The following is a 16,849-nucleotide window of genomic DNA, read 5'->3' as shown; positions in this document are numbered from 1 at the left end:
TGATCGCAGAATCGAAACATATTTATTTTTCATTTACACAGACGTTATTAGCGATGCGTTTCTCGCGTAAGGTTGCATTTCTACAAAAACATATTTCTCTAAATTTTCCAACGAGTAAAATAATTTTGTTCAATTTAATTCGTAACCTTCGACGAAAGCTGTGCATTCAAGAATGATACTTTGGCTGATAGGATATTCATTGGTTAAAATTGAAAAATGGAAACCGTGGCAACGTCTGAATCGAAGTTTAAAAAGTATTCTGCTTCGTTTCACCAGCAGAACGATCCGTGATAAACGATCCATCGCTATCGAGGAACTTGATCTTTCGACGATCGAGTCTCCCAATTAGTTCGGACGATCGAGGTTCTACCGTATCGCATTTAGAGTAATATTCCTAACGTTAATATCGACACTATTACCAATCTGCGGAACAGCTTGCGACACGCTATGCTAATGCATGTAAAGCAGCTCTATTTTTGTCGCACTGTAAACTGTTAAGGAATATAATTATTACGGCATGAATATTAACGCGGCTTCGATAATTATAATAAACAAGTGTCACAACTTCTTCAAGTTCCGATTACATTACGAAACGTTCGATCTGTCGCTTTTACACCGAACGGTGGAAGTTTTGCACCCGGATCGTTATGCATGCCGCGTAAAGATAATTAAGAATAATCGAGCGATCGGTATGCCGGCCGACGGAACGATCAATTAATTAAAACGTGCAACGGTGTAGCGGCGACTTAATTGCAGGGCCAACGCGTTGGGAAACCATGAACTGTCGCCTATATCGACGAAGTGAACGGCTCGATACGTATCAGACCGCCTGACATAGGCGTTGAGATTCTTAAATAGTTAATATTCCTGAAGGTTGGCTATTAATAATTCCAATCCACGGCCTGGCAGGCCATTCTAATAAACGCGCGCGCAAACGCGATCGTCGTGCCGCGCATTCCACTTATGGAATCAAATGAGTAATTAGGAAACACCGAATCGATACGTTCCGTTCGATGGCGCTCGAGCAATTGTCGTAATTGCGATACTTCGAACAATCGTCGTTCATCGTTCCTCGTCGAGTCCTTCGTCGATAAGTTCACGGAGCTTTTCACGTTTGTAGAGAATTTTCAATTCCCACGAATTCTGTAAAGATGCTCGTCCATCGAGAGTGCAGTCTCTATCGAACTGAAATTGATAGTCCAGAGAGTTCAACGAGCGTAGAAGAATTGTGTGCTCACGGTGAGCGTAAACTCGTACACGTTCGTCGATCAGTTCCGTTCGTAACGAAGAAAGTAAAGATAATTGATTATTTTACTGTACGAAGTCACTGGATCTGCTTTTGTAAATGCAGCGAGCTGTGTGTTTCTTCGGTTCGATGTTTCAGAAATGCAGAATTTTCTTAAAATAAAAATACAGTTAGAGTTTAACGATAAGACGAAGCATAAAGGAAAGAATGTAGTGAAAAATATACTTCGATGGAAGGAACATCGAATAAAATAAGTAATCAACGTGACGGAGATTGAGTTACAGATGTTAAACATTCACTTGCATTCGAATTATATTTTGAAGTAAATTGTTGAAATTAACGTTAATAGATGAATGTGGGATGAATGACCATTGGAAAAACAATTTAAGAAAGTAGTAAAGTGAAAGTTAAAGAAAAAAATGTATCGACTAAAAAAGAACATTCCTCTTACATTCCTCTAAAGAAAACAAGTTAATCTTTACTCTGTTATAAATAGAAACGTTGTAGGTGGATAGTACTCTACAAATGTAAACACTACTATTTACGAGCAGACATTCCATGCATTTTGATTCAATATTTCAGAATCAAACTGTGCGTACAGAGTACGAATACGGTAATAGACGCGAACTGTAGCTGGTCGATAAGACTCGTCGAAGTAAACAAGATTTTTAGGACACTGAAGTTGTTTATATGCTCTAGGTTGATGCACCACGTGCGGTAAACGCCGATAGGCGTCCGGAAAGTACGCTTTACAAATACGAATACAGAATTCCCGCACACGATGTATTCGAGCATTTGAATTTTTGCACCGAAAGCGTTAATCAACGTACGTTAATAGTTTCAAATTATAAATGTATCGAACGCGCGGGAAATTTTATCGGTGATGACAACGCACTTTTCTCGAAAAAATATTTTCAATTATACACCCCCTTTTGAATTGTAATCTTTTCAGTTGTACACATATCGTAGATCGTTTAATATTTCGAAAGTTTAACGTGTCTACAAATATTAACAATTATTTCAATTCACTGGATGGCTAAAAATAATTCGAGTAATACTCATTTGTAGAATAATTCGTTCCCAGAGCTACCGACCCGAGTATTTTGATCCTTTTCAGCGAAAGACGAACAGAATTTTGAATTTATACTTTCTTACAATATATAACAAAATTTCTTTCGTACTGCGTTACGTTACATCGTGCTTAGATCTCGTTGAAAAGCACCAAAATATTGTAGTCGAGAGGTTCCGAAGATGAAGAAAGAGTTTAATGAAATTCACGTCTTTGCTAGTGCTGCGATCGAACGAACAGCCATTGCTTTAAAAATTCGTTGCGAAAACTGTTTCGTCTCGTAGTATGCGTAACGGGACAAAAAACTACTTACCGAAAGATTGAAAAACTCGATCGGGATGTATCTTCGACACAATTTCTTTCGATGAGTTTTATGAACCTCCGGAGCTCGTAACCATAGTTTATTCAAATCGTGCGTATACCAAAAATAAACACTTCAGTCTTTTAACGGTGTCTTTCGTCGTGATTCTTTTCAGTGCACGAAATGAGACCGGAGGAGGTTGGGATCGTCGGGTTTAGGGGTGATCCCGACAGGCAACCCTTCATGGTGGGGTACTTTAAGAGCTCCGGCATCAGGGAATCGAAAGTACGACAGAAACGAGACGCCAGGAGAAGAAAAAAAAGCGAGTCCTCGAGTTTGGATTATCGGAATAATCCATACACCGGTAAGTCCCGAAGGTAACGTCCGATGTACCAATATACGAATTACATTTATCTCCGTTTCTTTGAGGGTTTCAACGTTGATCGATACAACGAATTCTAACGTAAGAGTGCGCGTACGGAAACCTTAGGTGTATTAAAGTTTGGAAAAACGATAAACACAAACGGTTCGATACATGGATGGAGTACATTTTTGGTTCTCAATGTCGTATCAGGATAAATGTACGTAGACTCGTGCGATCGAGTGTATTTCAAACGAGAGAGAACTACTTTACGAAAGTCTGCGTTTTATCTATGGTTTTGATTATTACAGACAGATACACGCCGATAACGAGAGAAAATAACGAACAATGCGTAAAGTTGGCGTAAAATGTTTTCAAAGATGGGTAAAATTTGTATCCGAATGAAAATTTCGTAGAAGGAATAAAAAATAAAGAACTTTTTAAACGTTACTCGTTCGGTAAACATTGAAATTTGAATTGTAGAATAAAATATGTTGCGATGAAAATGTTGCTCGTTTTTCGACCACAGTGTGAAATTTAATTTTGTACGAATCTAAATTCAAATCGTATCGATAAAGTTAGTCGTAGTCGTTTATCGGGTTGTTCATTGTTGAACGTTTTAAAGATACTAGAAAATAATCGTATAAACTTGAAAAGAAAACAATAATTTGTACATCGAGTAACTACGGAATAAAACGAAGGTGCGTTTGAAATTATGATTAAATTAAAATTATTTTACCAATAAGTGGACATAGAACACGACGATTCAAAAGTGACACGCAATAGTGTGGCGAACTCCATTTTGTACATAACAATTACGAAATACGAATCGTAATTTTCAGATTTCGTAAAAAAAATGTCTGTTCCAACGAGTTAATCGAACACAACGCGATCAACGTGAAATAATCTTGTCATCGCGTTGTAAGAGATCGTGGACCGATGAACGATGTTAAACTGTATTTTTCATATTTTGTGTATCGTGTCGTATAGTATTTTGTACCCTATTTTTTTTTATACGTCCATACTTTTATTCGAAGACTTTGTTAGATCCAGAGAAGACCGCGCTATCGTTAACAAGGCACACTGTTAAATGTTTCTCTACGGTTGCTCTCGTGTCCAATAAATATACATACTTACTTTTTCGATGTATCGTGAAATAGCTCTATCGAGCAAAAAAGAAAAAAAATGAACTATATTTATGAGTAAAAAAAAAAGAAAAATAGTCTATATTTTTAAGCAAGAAAGTAAAATCAATCGTATCTTTTGGCAAAGAAAGGAACGAATTATATTTTTGTACAGAAAGGAAAGAACGAATTATGTTTTCGAGCAAGAGGAGAAAAATCGATAGTATTTTTGGAGAAAAGAAAGGACAAATAATATTTTTCGTGAAAAAGGAAGGACGATCTCGGGGAAAAAGAGAAACGTAAATTGTATATTTCGTTCTTGATTGATATTCATCGATATGGTTTCTTTTCAGATCCGGGTGTGCAGTATAACTCGAGGACCTGCAAAATCCAAACGTTGTACGTCAGCTTCAGGGACCTCAAGTGGCAGGTGAGTTATGCCGGGATGTATAACGCTACGCAATAGGCACGCAATGCAATCGATGTGTCGCGCGGTCGTCGATGCACAATTTATTAGCGATTGATAAATATTTATTTCCCCAGGATTGGATCATAGCACCGGACGGTTACGACGCATATTATTGCAGCGGCGAATGCAATTTCCCTTTGAACGCTCACATGAACGCGACCAATCACGCGATCGTCCAAACGTTGGTGCACCTGGTGAGTCCTGGTAAGGTACCAAAGCCATGTTGCGCGCCGACCAAGCTCTCACCGATCTCCGTGCTGTATTTCCTCGACGAAAGCAACGTTATACTGAAGAAGTACAAAAACATGGTCGTCAAGAGCTGCGGTTGCCACTGAATCGTCCCGTGATTAGCAAGCGTGCGCGGACACCGCACTCGAATCGAGTCGAACGTAAACGACACCCGATTCGACTGGATTTTCATGTCGAATCGACTAATAACCATCGGTTCGGAAATCCATTCGATCGGCGCAGGGATCGAGTAACCTTTAACGACGAAGAACCGAATGTCTAACGTTTCCAACTACTTGATACTTATCATGATATTACTGGAACACGGATTCTGTTCTCGTACGTCGCTGGCAGTCTATTATTAGATAACGGAATTATTTATTGAACTCGTCGATTCGTGTCCTCGAGCGATTTTCAATCGTCCAATGTTTCCAACGATCGTTTTCGCGCGTCGTTTCTCGATATCCGACATTTCGTCGTTCCCAATCGTTGGGGATTATTATATATAAAGTTCCAGTGTCATCGTCGCCGTCCTGAATCGTGTTTAAATATCAAACGGAACGATGACAACGACAGCGTTGGTTTCGTTGCCATTTTTCCGTCTTAAATGCGGATGTTGTTTTCTTTTTTTTTTTCTTTTTTTTTAACTTTTTTTTTCTCTTTGTTTTTTAATTTTATTACCATCACAATCCGAATCGTTCATCGTTGATTTTACACGCGGACGTTCGGACCGTAATCGGAGCATCGGGACGATATCGTGTAGCGGTTTACTTTAATTGCGCTCTTGTCTATGGACGAAATTCATATATTCGACGACGTTCCAGTTCGAAAGGTTGCAAAACTTGGCAGGGATGGAATCTTTGCTTCGCGAGACGTTTCGTTGTACACTTTTTAATTCGTGCTTTTTTTTTTTTTCTTTTTTTAAATTTAGACAAATCAAATACCGAGAGCATCGAAAAGTCGAACCGATCGACGTCTCGTACGTAAGGTTGCCAATCGCTCGAAACGTCTACGTCGATCGTCGAACGATTATATTATTCGAGTTGGCTCGATTCGGTCCGATCGAACTTAATTCCAATGTCTGTTCGCCAGTGCTCGATGTGAACGACAAGCTGATCGATGGCGGATTTAAGCGACGCAAAAAAAAAAAAAAAAAAAAAACATCGGTCGTCTGGTGCCAAATTTCAACTAGTAGTTAGTGTAATTCTCGAAACTAGTGCTTCCGTACTAACGATCGTAATAATTTCGTGCTGCTAAGGTGAGATGGGAATTCCGATCAATGAATCGACGTGCAATCCGACGCGTGATTTGTCCGGTTTTAGTGGATACATTGTAATATATATACGTAAAACTCGGGGTCATTTATCAATACTCCGGATTGTTTCTCTCTCTCTCTTTCTCTCTTTCTCTTTTTCTTTCTTTCTTTCTTTTTTTAAATCAACTCAACTGTCCCATCTAACGTCCAAACGTTCAGTCGGTTAATATATCGTTCAGTGATATTAATTTAATGACTCGAACTTCCGATACTATAGTCCGAGAAAGAAATCGGAACACCGTTCCGAAGAACTCTACCTTTCTCTCTTGTTTTGTTATCACTTCGTGGAACACGCGTGCTTGTGTTCTTCGCTCGTCGAAGGTATCTGTACGAGCCGGTAAAAAAAAAATAAATATTTCTTGTAATTAGTCTTATTTATGTTTGTAAGTAAAGCGTCTCATCGTGTGAGTAAAAACATTGTATGTAATACTCGTAGCAGATTCGTAAGTGTACAGGCTGTTTCATAAGATAAAACGAATCCAGAGAGTGGAAGATTCCTCGGGCGAAAGTGACGCGATTCTTGCCACTATCGCGAGCTCGTTGTTTTTTCGTTTCTGTGAGATCGGTTAACCGTTGCACGAAAGTGGCTAGAATCGATCGAATTTTCACATCGAAATCTATCATTTACGAAACACCGTTTATCGTATGAAACATTTTACAAGGTAGTCCGGTGGCCATTGCCACCCGAATCTCCGCGAATAGGTGGATGTCGGAAACACGATCGTCGAATAATTATCGTCTAATGTAGAGAAGGGACCATCGTGCGACAACAATTTCGAGCGTAAAGCAAATCGTCTTTGCTTCTTTCGAAGAATCTTTTTCTTTCAATATACGATAAAGCTTCTTCGAGAGAGTACGATAACCTGTGCGCATAACCAGCTTGTTGCGATTAGATTTTTAGACTTCCATGCAGTTCCACGCAAACCGTGAAACTTTTCGAACGCGACCAAGCTGAAATTGTAACGTAAACCAATTGTAAAACTTTCGAGATCGCTCGATCAGCCATTTGTGTAAAAACTTGTTGCGAGCATTCTCTCGATGCACGAATTTAAATGGTTCTCGACCGTTGCTATTTATTCGTTCTTCCCTCGTAAATGTTCTCTTAGTTTGATTTTGCATCGTGCTTTCGTCACGTTGAAACGGAATTTACGATTATGAATTTAGCGCTTCGATCTACGCAGAATAGAATCGGTTCGGGACTTTGACTTCCACAGGGTTCAAAAATATTTACCACTAATTTACAATAATGTATCGATATTATTTATACTTATTATTTATATATATCTTTCGTATTATGTATACGAGATTCTACAGAAACGACCCTTTCGAGATCCAGATCCGATTTCTTTTCCACATTCGAGCGCTAAATGGAAAGTTTCAAACTTACCTGTGAAAACGTTGAATTCAAATTTTATCGAATTACTCTCGCAATACAACCGGTTGAGGTCTTAACGAGGCGATCGAATAGTCGAGTATCAAATTGGATTCGATAAAAGGAGATTCACTCGGCTTGTATTTCACGTCCTGTATTCGTAGGTTTGTGTCTTTGTTGATGAGAACAATTAATCGGACGTATGTGTAAACGTAGCGAAACATGTACACTCATTGTACACCACCGAATAAAAGTTTGGGTAATCTATGATTTATTTCGCGGATACACGAGAGATTGTACTTCCTGCTTCGTTAAAGATAGAGAGTAATGGTAGAGGAAAAACTTGAACTGTATAACAAGGTCTACGACCTCGCTTTCTTTTAAAATGCAGCGAATCTCATGCGAACTGTGCGCTACCTCTTTTATTAAATAGAACCGTACATTTACAGTTCGATAAACTCTTCTCGTCGCTCTGTGCGTAAAAATACCAAGGAAAAATGTACGAAAAATGTTCCTGGAGATAATTTAAATTAAAAACGCGAAGAGATTGCTTGGAAAATGATTGTTAGACGTTGGCAGAATGGTTGAATGTCTCTTTGAATGAGACACGGGTCTTATTAAGAAAACTTGAAATATCTCGCAAAGTATTCATTTTTCAAAACAATTCTCCAGTACTCTCGTAGACAGAGCGATTAGAATAATGTATATCTAAAAAAACCATACCCTTTCATTTACAAAAATGTGAAATTGTATATTGCAAGTGCATCGTTGCACTTATGAAAGAAGAAAGGTTATAGGGAGATAGAGTTTATTATACCACTCAACTTTTTCCTCTCTTGATTTTATCTTCAATGAAACTGGTAGTATTCACTTACCATCCGTCCCAAATTATACACTCTTTACAAAACAACACAGCGAATTCAATGGAAATTATAATTTTGTACCTATACGTTTTTTGTATCGTTTCATTGTGATTTACACTAAGACAAATTATGGATAATATTTAAAAAGGACCTCCGTAAAATGACCGTACATTGATAAATCACGATACTCGATAGTGTAGAAGGAACGTGTCGTTGAATACGTGTAACACACGATAATTGAAAAATGTAAAAATTGAAAACGAGTACGAGTAATCGTATACAAGAACAAGAAAGTATTAGAAACAAGGACGTACAATAATGAAAAGCGTGTACAATTTCAAAACTACCCTTCGATCGTTGTACCTTTTGTAATTTGAATCAATTTGTTTATTATTAATGCGTACACCCAAACTTCCGATCGGTGTATTATCTTGAAAGCATGTCCAATTGTAACGATATATTTATCACCGTACGATGGTCTCTGCTGAGAACCAATTTTTATCAATTCCATTTTTTCCAGCGATTCCAACAATTTTAGGAATGTGAAGGTAACAATGGTTACCGGGCCATTCTATATATACGCATATGTTTAATTCTACTTTCTATGTACATGTTATATAGAGTGTAAACGGGTTCGTACGTGTGTACGTAGAAAGTAGAAAGTTCGTTAGCACGATTTTGTGGCATCGTCATTACCATGCGAAGGGGATCGGATTGTCGAATAATATTGATGATGCTAGATCACGACGGAGTGCGAATCATTAATTGGAACAAACTTTACGTGCAATAGAGCGAGAACTTATATTAATTAAACGTAGTCGTACAGCTTTTATCCCTTTTCTTTTTCTTTCTTTTTGTATAGATTTATATTTTTTACAAAGTCGTGAGAAAGAGTACGAGAATTCATAGTCACTTAATCAAACTCGTGAGATTAAAGTTTAAATTATTTCGACGCGTAAGCCGAACGTGCCGCTACTCGAGAAATGTGTCAGCGTTGTTTCAAAGGAGTTTAACGAGCGTTAACCGTGTGAATGAGAATGAAGCATAGTTTATTTTAGCTCATGGGTGCGTGAATGTTGTATGCGGTCAAATAAATCGATGAATATATAGTCTGTGGTATTATTAACACAACTTTTGTAATGACAGTGTAAATATATCGTTGTAAATACGTTCTATAATACATACTATATAATATGTACAACGTACTTGTGCAGATTTCTTTCTTACCATGTACAGTTTTTGGTAATCTTTTGTCTTAATGTTAACAACTATAGGTATACGAAAAACAACGAGAATTCTAATTTTACAGCGATTTTTGTTGTTAGTATTATTAAATTACGTTTCTCGATAAATAAAAGATATAAGGAATAAACGAAGTTAGAATTTGTTTGCGAAAATTCGAAATTACAAAGTTGATTTCCATTAAAAAGAACTTTGAAATAATTAATAAACGTGCTGGAAAGTGAAAAAGAAATTCTTTCTTACCGTATTGAAATTTCTTCATCGAAATTAAAACTTCGATAAACTGGATGCAGCTATGCTATGAGTATCTTGTAAGAGCGCGACGATTTTAAATAGATAAAAGTGTTTCCTATATACTATTAAATAATATGTATGCAATATTTTACAAATGTTTACAATACTTATGCATTAAAATGATAAAATAAGTTTACTTTTGTTACCTACAGATACGAATAGAGAATTTGAATTTAAATTTGTGTCTTACATAGTTAATTGAAGCACTGAGAGATGGCCCTACGTGCACCCGATGCAATATCTGTTTTCCATGACTGCGTAATTTTAAACAAAATTGTACTTTACACGCGTACAATCGATTAAAAAAATCGTTGCAAAATAAATATTAAGCAGATTATCCAATATGTAATATAAATTATACGATATTTATCGATAGAAATGTTCTTTATTTATGTTACTATTTCTATTTCACAAAATTGTTATAAACTTATTCGATACATCTATGGTACATCGCGACGATTTTTTTTCTATTCGTGTAACAAGTAATTCGTAAGAACATTGTTGAAAATTTTTGAAATCGATCCATAGAGAACAAGTTGTCCATAGAATGCTTTCCATTCGACGACCCAGCGTGCACGTGATTTTGCTCTCTGTATTCCAACCAATAAGGTTCGTTTACACTCAATTCTAATATATTTTAAATTAACGCTATTTTTATCGGTAAACTGTTTTGAAATATTTCAACTATCGATAGATTAAACGACGGCAATTAAATATTTATAAAAGTTAATGGTTATTCAGTTTTTATGTCACAAATCAAAAGACCGAATCAGAACCGCTACAAAGTTAATGTAATCGACTCGACCGGAAAAAACATGGCGATCACTCTCGAACGCCATTTCGATGTATCGTTCAACGATAATCTCGCTTCGAATCGATGATCGTTTTCACGATGGACGGCGAACGTGCCGTGGACTTGATGTTAGTGCGAAATGATGATTTTTCGTGCTGACAATGCTTCCTACTTGAGAATTCTCGCGCATTGGTACGCAAGATCGTGATTTTCGGACATTTCGTGCGGCAAATAAGCGATAACGATTGCGTAAAGTCGATGAATTGTTGGTGGTGCTAGTGCGAAGTCTGTGCTGTGTACGATCGTAGTCTTCTCGTGTGCTTTCGTGCCGCTGTCAAGAAGAGCCTGAATATCTGGACCATAGGATATTTATATAAAAGAATTTACGAGTCGTACAACAATCACGCTGTGAAATTGCAATTCTAGAAATAAGAAGATCCATTATCTATTTGAACCAAGCAGAGTCGCGTGAGGTACGCCCCTTTTGCAGGTGCCAATAACATTTTTGTGACATCCATCGAGAGAATCGACCACCGAAGACACAGACTTCCGAAGAAGCTGATTGGCAACGCGTCCCCAAATCCATCAAAGAGACCCACTTCTTTCACTCTGAATTTATTACCTTACTTGGTTTGTCCACTCTTTCGCACAAAATCGATAGAGAAGCTCGCACATTGCCCGTGGAGTGTGGAACGCTCTCGCGAGGAGAGTTGCCGACAAAAATAGCAGAGTCCTCGGCAAATACGGTTCGAGTGTCCTTACTTTTCGTTGCACGTCCTTTGCTGCGTTTTATCGCGATTAACCGGCGTTATTTTGTACAATTTTTAACAACTAGGCACCGTTTGCCGAAGAAACAATTCTCATAGATTCAAAACATCGTGTGTTTCGCAGCCTCACCGTGTGTTCCGGCACGAGCCATGCAGTAGTTACGATCGTTTAAATTTCCTTGCTTCTGCTGTTTCTGTGAATGTTCCGAGTCGACGTTTCAAGCGCGCGTAAGAGTGCCGAATGAACTCGAAGCCAAAGACGGTGTCGTTTTAACATAAATAATCTATTCGTGAACGATCGCAGTAGCCCGAGTGCACACTCTAACCTTACTCCGAAGAAAATCTAGCGCTGTTCGTACACCTAACCTTCGCGTTGTCGATCGAGGTGTTAGCATCGTTCGGAACAGGCTTGAATGCGTGTGCCCGATGACACCGTGACATAGAAGAAACCGGCGCGTTTGTGGAGAAACGTGAAATTCCTTGAATGAACATTGTCTCGCCGGCTATGACGAGAACAAGGACCCGTTCGAACGGATTGTCGCTGCCACCGTCGCGGATGCTGTGATTTCGTTGAATGTGGAGTGCGATCTCGCGCCTTTTCGTCAAGGGCAAAACAGAGGAACCTGCCCCGGAGACGGAGGATTGGACGTGTGACGGTGTGTCCGATACGGTCGTCCATGTTTTCGACGCAATGGATCGTAACGTGGGTGACGATCGACGTAAGGGCCCTGCCGGCGAGCAACAGCACGCCGCAGCCGAATCTGAACACTTCTCTGATGCCTATCATTCCCGTCAGGTATGAACTCTTATCCCTTTTGTTATTCGACCTTGTTATACAGAGTGTCTTTTATGTAATGTAAAAAAAAAAAACTTAACAGTTTGACAAGGAGGTCATACCGTGAGAAAAGTATTCTACGAACATGGGTTTTGTTCTAAATATTGATTTAATTTTAACGATAAACGAGGTTGCAGAGTTTACGAAAAGCAATCTTTGAGAAACGAGGTTTACGGCGTTGAAACAAAAGTTGACAGACAACTAGAAACACAGAATTGTTAACGCATGGAATGAGATTTGTAACGACAGTACGATGTTCCTTGCTTTCGATTTAATGTCTAGGCCGTGTAATGTTTGTATTCCAATAAAAGGAGTATATTAAACATTTTAAAACGATATAAGTTTATAGGTCAAGAGTTTGATAGACTATTGACCTTGTTGGACAGAGGGAAAGTAAGTAATAGCAATGTATAATTCATTTAGAACAGTTAATATCTTTGAGCTTTTTATATTTTGCCTAGTATTGCACATTTTCCGATACGTGCGGAAGAAATTTTCAATAATTGTTATCTCCATCGATACAATGATTGATTTTTAATGTGTCTTCCATTTTTCGTTTCTGGATATATTGATAATTACATCGTTTGAGAAGAATGTTTGTTTTCTATATCGTATTGGAAGAAATATTATTTTACGACTCCAGATTGGGTATCGGTACATGGAATAACTTTATTACGTTTTTAAAAACAAAAATTTGTAGAATTTTATTACCAATAAATCCCTTTACCTAAGAAATATGTGTAGGAATTGTTTTCTTAGAAGATTATGAATTCCAAAGTTTTCCATTATATTAAGAAAACGATACTTTACTTACAAGTTTCAAAAATTATTATTATCATTTTGTTAATACAAAAATTTTGTTCACTTACAAATGTATAATACCAGTATCAATTTGAGATTTATAGTATTTCTGTGCGTAGCGAGTATTTATGATGTTTTATTATAGTTCGAACCACGGAATATGTATTCTATTCGGATGTATATACTCCATTATGTTTTAACACGTCGAAGATGTAACAAAGTTCTTTACACAGTAGCTATTTGGTTTCGAAGAAGAAACATAATACTATAATTACTTTCTTTTTCAATCGTTATAATTGAAATAACATTGTCTGTTTTTTATGTCTCTAGTTTCGGAGACTTAAAAATACGTAATCCTGTTGCAACAATTTTTGCAATAACTCGAGGTTTCAATAATTTAAATATAATAATGTAACGAATTAAAGAAAGATTAACTTTACTATTTAATGTTTACCCATCCAAATCGTACAATTTTCTTGCTCGTTCTTTGAAAAAATAATTGGCTGTATATACTTCCACGAGATGTACAGTACAATCATCAAAGTTGGTATTATAAAAGAAAATTGATGCGTGTGCGTACGTGTTCTCCTGTTTGTACATTTTACATTTACAATTTACGTGGCGAATTAAAACCCGAGTCGGTTTCATAAAGGAGAAAAAACTTTTCCTTGTTTTGCGGCGTGCTGCAGCATGCTGCGCTTTCTCGCAGTCACTGCGACGTCGTAAATACCGTGTTCGATAACTCGATAAAACGTGTGTTCGAGATCATACGATTCGTAACGATCCTCGAAACAGACATCTTTCGTGTAGATGTATTTACAGATTATTCCGCGTTATAATTAGTGGCGTTAATTGGCCAACTTCGTCAGAATAGTAGCGATCTCTTTACCGCAGTCTGTTGTCGTTGGAGATCGACTAATTCAACCGGATAAGAGAGTATCGTGTTCGATGAACGAAAAGATATCACCTCCTCCTGTTTGGAGCTCGTTACAAGTCGGTTGCATTCGTGTACCATATTCCAATTAGTACTTGTAACTAATGATGTCTGTACACGTAGAAAGGCGGTACATTGTTGCGCGCGACAGCCGTGCACGACTCTCCCGTTGAAATCTTCTGTCTATCTGACACGAACCGAGTCCTCCGCGAGGGGGAGAAAAAAAAGGAGACCGTACTGTATCTGTATATGGTCGTTCGTGTTCGAAATGCGCACGTTCACGGGTAAGCGGTGTCCGCACGGACGACCGTGCCGATGCTATTCCCGAGCTGCGACGCTATGACGAATACGGCGTTCGTTTCCTGTACGCAAGGTTATTTATCGCACGGCGAAACACGCCTGTACCTGTGCGCAGAAACTCCCAAGACTTTTTTTTGGCACGCCGTTCAGGATCTCCGGGAATCGCGATACACGTTCGTAATTAGCCGTTTAATTACGCTGTGTTGCGCTGACTTCGGATGAAGCTCTCCGAGAAATTCGTCCTTGGAAACGCGTTCGGAAGCGACGTATTCTTGGAAACCTAACCCCCCCGACGGGACAAAGATTCGAGCGATCTAACGGTTACCGACATTACTGGAAAAAAATGTCGTAGCAGAATCTTCGATTGTCAATTACATTCGAAGATAAATAAGATCGAAGAAAATACCGACTACTCGATATAAGTCACAGTATCGAGTCCGTGGATACCAGAATTACTGGGGAAAATATCGGAGTAGAATTCTCGGTTTTCGACTGTGGTTACTCCTCGATAAAAGTCACAGTATTGAGTGGATACCAGAATTACTGGGAAAAATATTGGAGTAGAATTCTCGTTTTTTGACCGTGGCTACTCCTCGATAAAAGTCACAGTATCGAGTCCGTGGATACCAGAATTACTAGGAAAAATATCGAAGTAGAATTCTCTGTTTTCGACTGTGACTACTCCTCGATAAAAGTCACAGTATGGGGTTGGTGGTTATACTAGAAAAAATGTTGAAGTAGAATCTTCGATTTTGAATTTCTCAGATTGTAACGCCTCGATAAAAGTCACAGACTTGAACCACTTAAAGATCACTAACGAGTATAGTAGACCATTTTATTTCACGAATCGATTTTCTTTATCTTATCCTGAGGCTGAACGTTGTACGTATTGGTCGTAGCCAAGAGTAAGTTACGCGCTTTGGACGAGATATCCACTAATGAAAATAAAGATTTATATACTTTTAGTGTACCTTCATGGGAACATAGGTAATGGATTGATGAAGGTTTTTAGGTTTTTCAACGAAAATGAGTATAAACAGGGCTCGATTAGGACTATTTTTAGTTCTATCCGATGCAAGGTTTTTTTTTTTAGAAATGATTTGATTAATGTATAGTTTGAATAGGCTCGTATTAGTAGCTATTTTCATCGAAAAATCCTCTTCAATATTTGTTGGTAATACTATCATAGAAATACAAATATACAAATTTTAATTTTTAAATTGTCAGACCGACAATTGCTCGTGCTGAAAAAATACGAATGGTGGTGAGGATGATTTCGAAACTTTTATGGAGATAAAAATCCAGACTTTTAACGAGGAGTAACTATAATAGTCATTCTCTGCAGTTTCTATGCTAAAGTTTGAGTTAGACGAGCATTTCGCAAATGTTTGAAAGCACAAAAAATGCTCGTTTAATTCGGATATGAATTAAAAAATTCCAGAAACTGAGTGAATAAACAGTGGACGTCGCAAAGTCCTACCGAGTCGTTTATTCGACTCAATTGTGACGTTAGTTTGATAGTTTTTCTTTTGTAGATTATCCTAAGTTTTTTCTTTGCCAGTAGAACTTGCTCATGACGCAATCTTGATCCAGGTTTACGTTCAAATGAACAATCAGTTGGTCGTTGTTCTTTTTTGTCGTTTCAAATATATTGAAATCTGGTAAGTCATTGACAATATCTGTCTCCTAAAACTGCATCAGTTATTTTCTAATAAAGTCCTTCGACGTATGCATATATTTAGATGCAGTATAAGTTATTTTTGGTCCTTCCGGATGCAACACACGAGAAAACTGTTTCGGATCATTTCGCGTACGCGACACTCGTAACTGAAAGACTTTGTGTGGCACAATGAAGCGATAGATACATACTGGGTCGTCTTTTATAGTGTGTATTTCTATACGTTATGTGCTCGAAGAAAATAACTCCGTCTATTTTACTCGCATTTCTTAAAAGTTATCGACACAATATTCTTATCTAAAAAATTGTAAATTTAAGAAAGAATATGAATGGTATTGATCGAAACAAAATCTAAGAAACATTTAATTCGCTAGTTGCATATATTTTGTTAGTAACAACGAGTGAACATCGAATTTTCTTTGGTATGTTAACCAAGGCTTATTAAGTCGACCAGTTAAAAAATGTTGAAAATATGTTATTCGTTTTGTGGGAAATAATTTCAAAAATTACTTATCGTTGCGTATGTATTAAAGGCTGATGTTTAACGATCGAGTTCGATTTAGAGAGAATATTCATAAATAATAAAAAATAAAACACTAAAAGGTACAGCAAAGCTGTATATGCCTTAAATAAAAACGATATAACGTTCAATAATTTTCGTTTGATGTAATATTAATTCTTCACAAACTAAACCTATCCAAGGTTGGTTGACATTAGTCGGTTGAGGACGAAACTTTCGAAACTGTATTTTAATCAACACCGTAAGTACAATATTATTGTACCAATTTGTTTATGGACACGTACTGATACATTTTATTATGTTTTATGAATTACGAAAGATTTCACCGGCAATTTAC

General features: G+C 37.5%; 2 protein-coding genes across 20 annotated transcripts in view; both read left to right on the top strand.

Annotated features, from left to right (window-relative positions):
* Nucleotides 1–9,553, top strand: part of Gbb (glass bottom boat) — a 71,583-nt gene extending 62,030 nt beyond the window's left edge. Inside the window, exons 4-6 of the mRNA XM_076321333.1 lie at nt 2,792–2,980; nt 4,455–4,531; nt 4,645–9,553. Of these exons, the coding sequence (XP_076177448.1) occupies nt 2,792–2,980; nt 4,455–4,531; nt 4,645–4,905 (527 nt within the window). The 3' untranslated portion in view covers nt 4,906–9,553. The remainder of the gene's footprint in view (nt 1–2,791; nt 2,981–4,454; nt 4,532–4,644) is intronic.
* A 1,213-nt stretch (nt 9,554–10,766) lies between these two features.
* Nucleotides 10,767–16,849, top strand: part of Patronin (calmodulin-regulated spectrin-associated protein patronin) — a 146,900-nt gene continuing 140,817 nt past the window's right edge. For all 19 annotated transcript variants that reach the window (XR_012993519.1, XM_076321984.1, XM_076321992.1 and 16 more), the window contains exon 1: nt 10,767–12,240. Coding sequence is in view for 18 of the 19 variants with exons in the window: in XM_076321984.1 (XP_076178099.1) it covers nt 12,019–12,240 (222 nt within the window). In the remaining variant the exon portion in view is untranslated. The remainder of the gene's footprint in view (nt 12,241–16,849) is intronic.

This window comes from Ptiloglossa arizonensis, chromosome 10 (genome assembly GCF_051014685.1).
Source record: "Ptiloglossa arizonensis isolate GNS036 chromosome 10, iyPtiAriz1_principal, whole genome shotgun sequence".
NCBI classification, from domain to species: domain Eukaryota; kingdom Metazoa; phylum Arthropoda; class Insecta; order Hymenoptera; family Colletidae; genus Ptiloglossa; species Ptiloglossa arizonensis.
The sequence above is the reverse complement of the archived record's forward strand: the minus strand, read 5'-3'. Positions and strand labels throughout refer to the sequence as shown.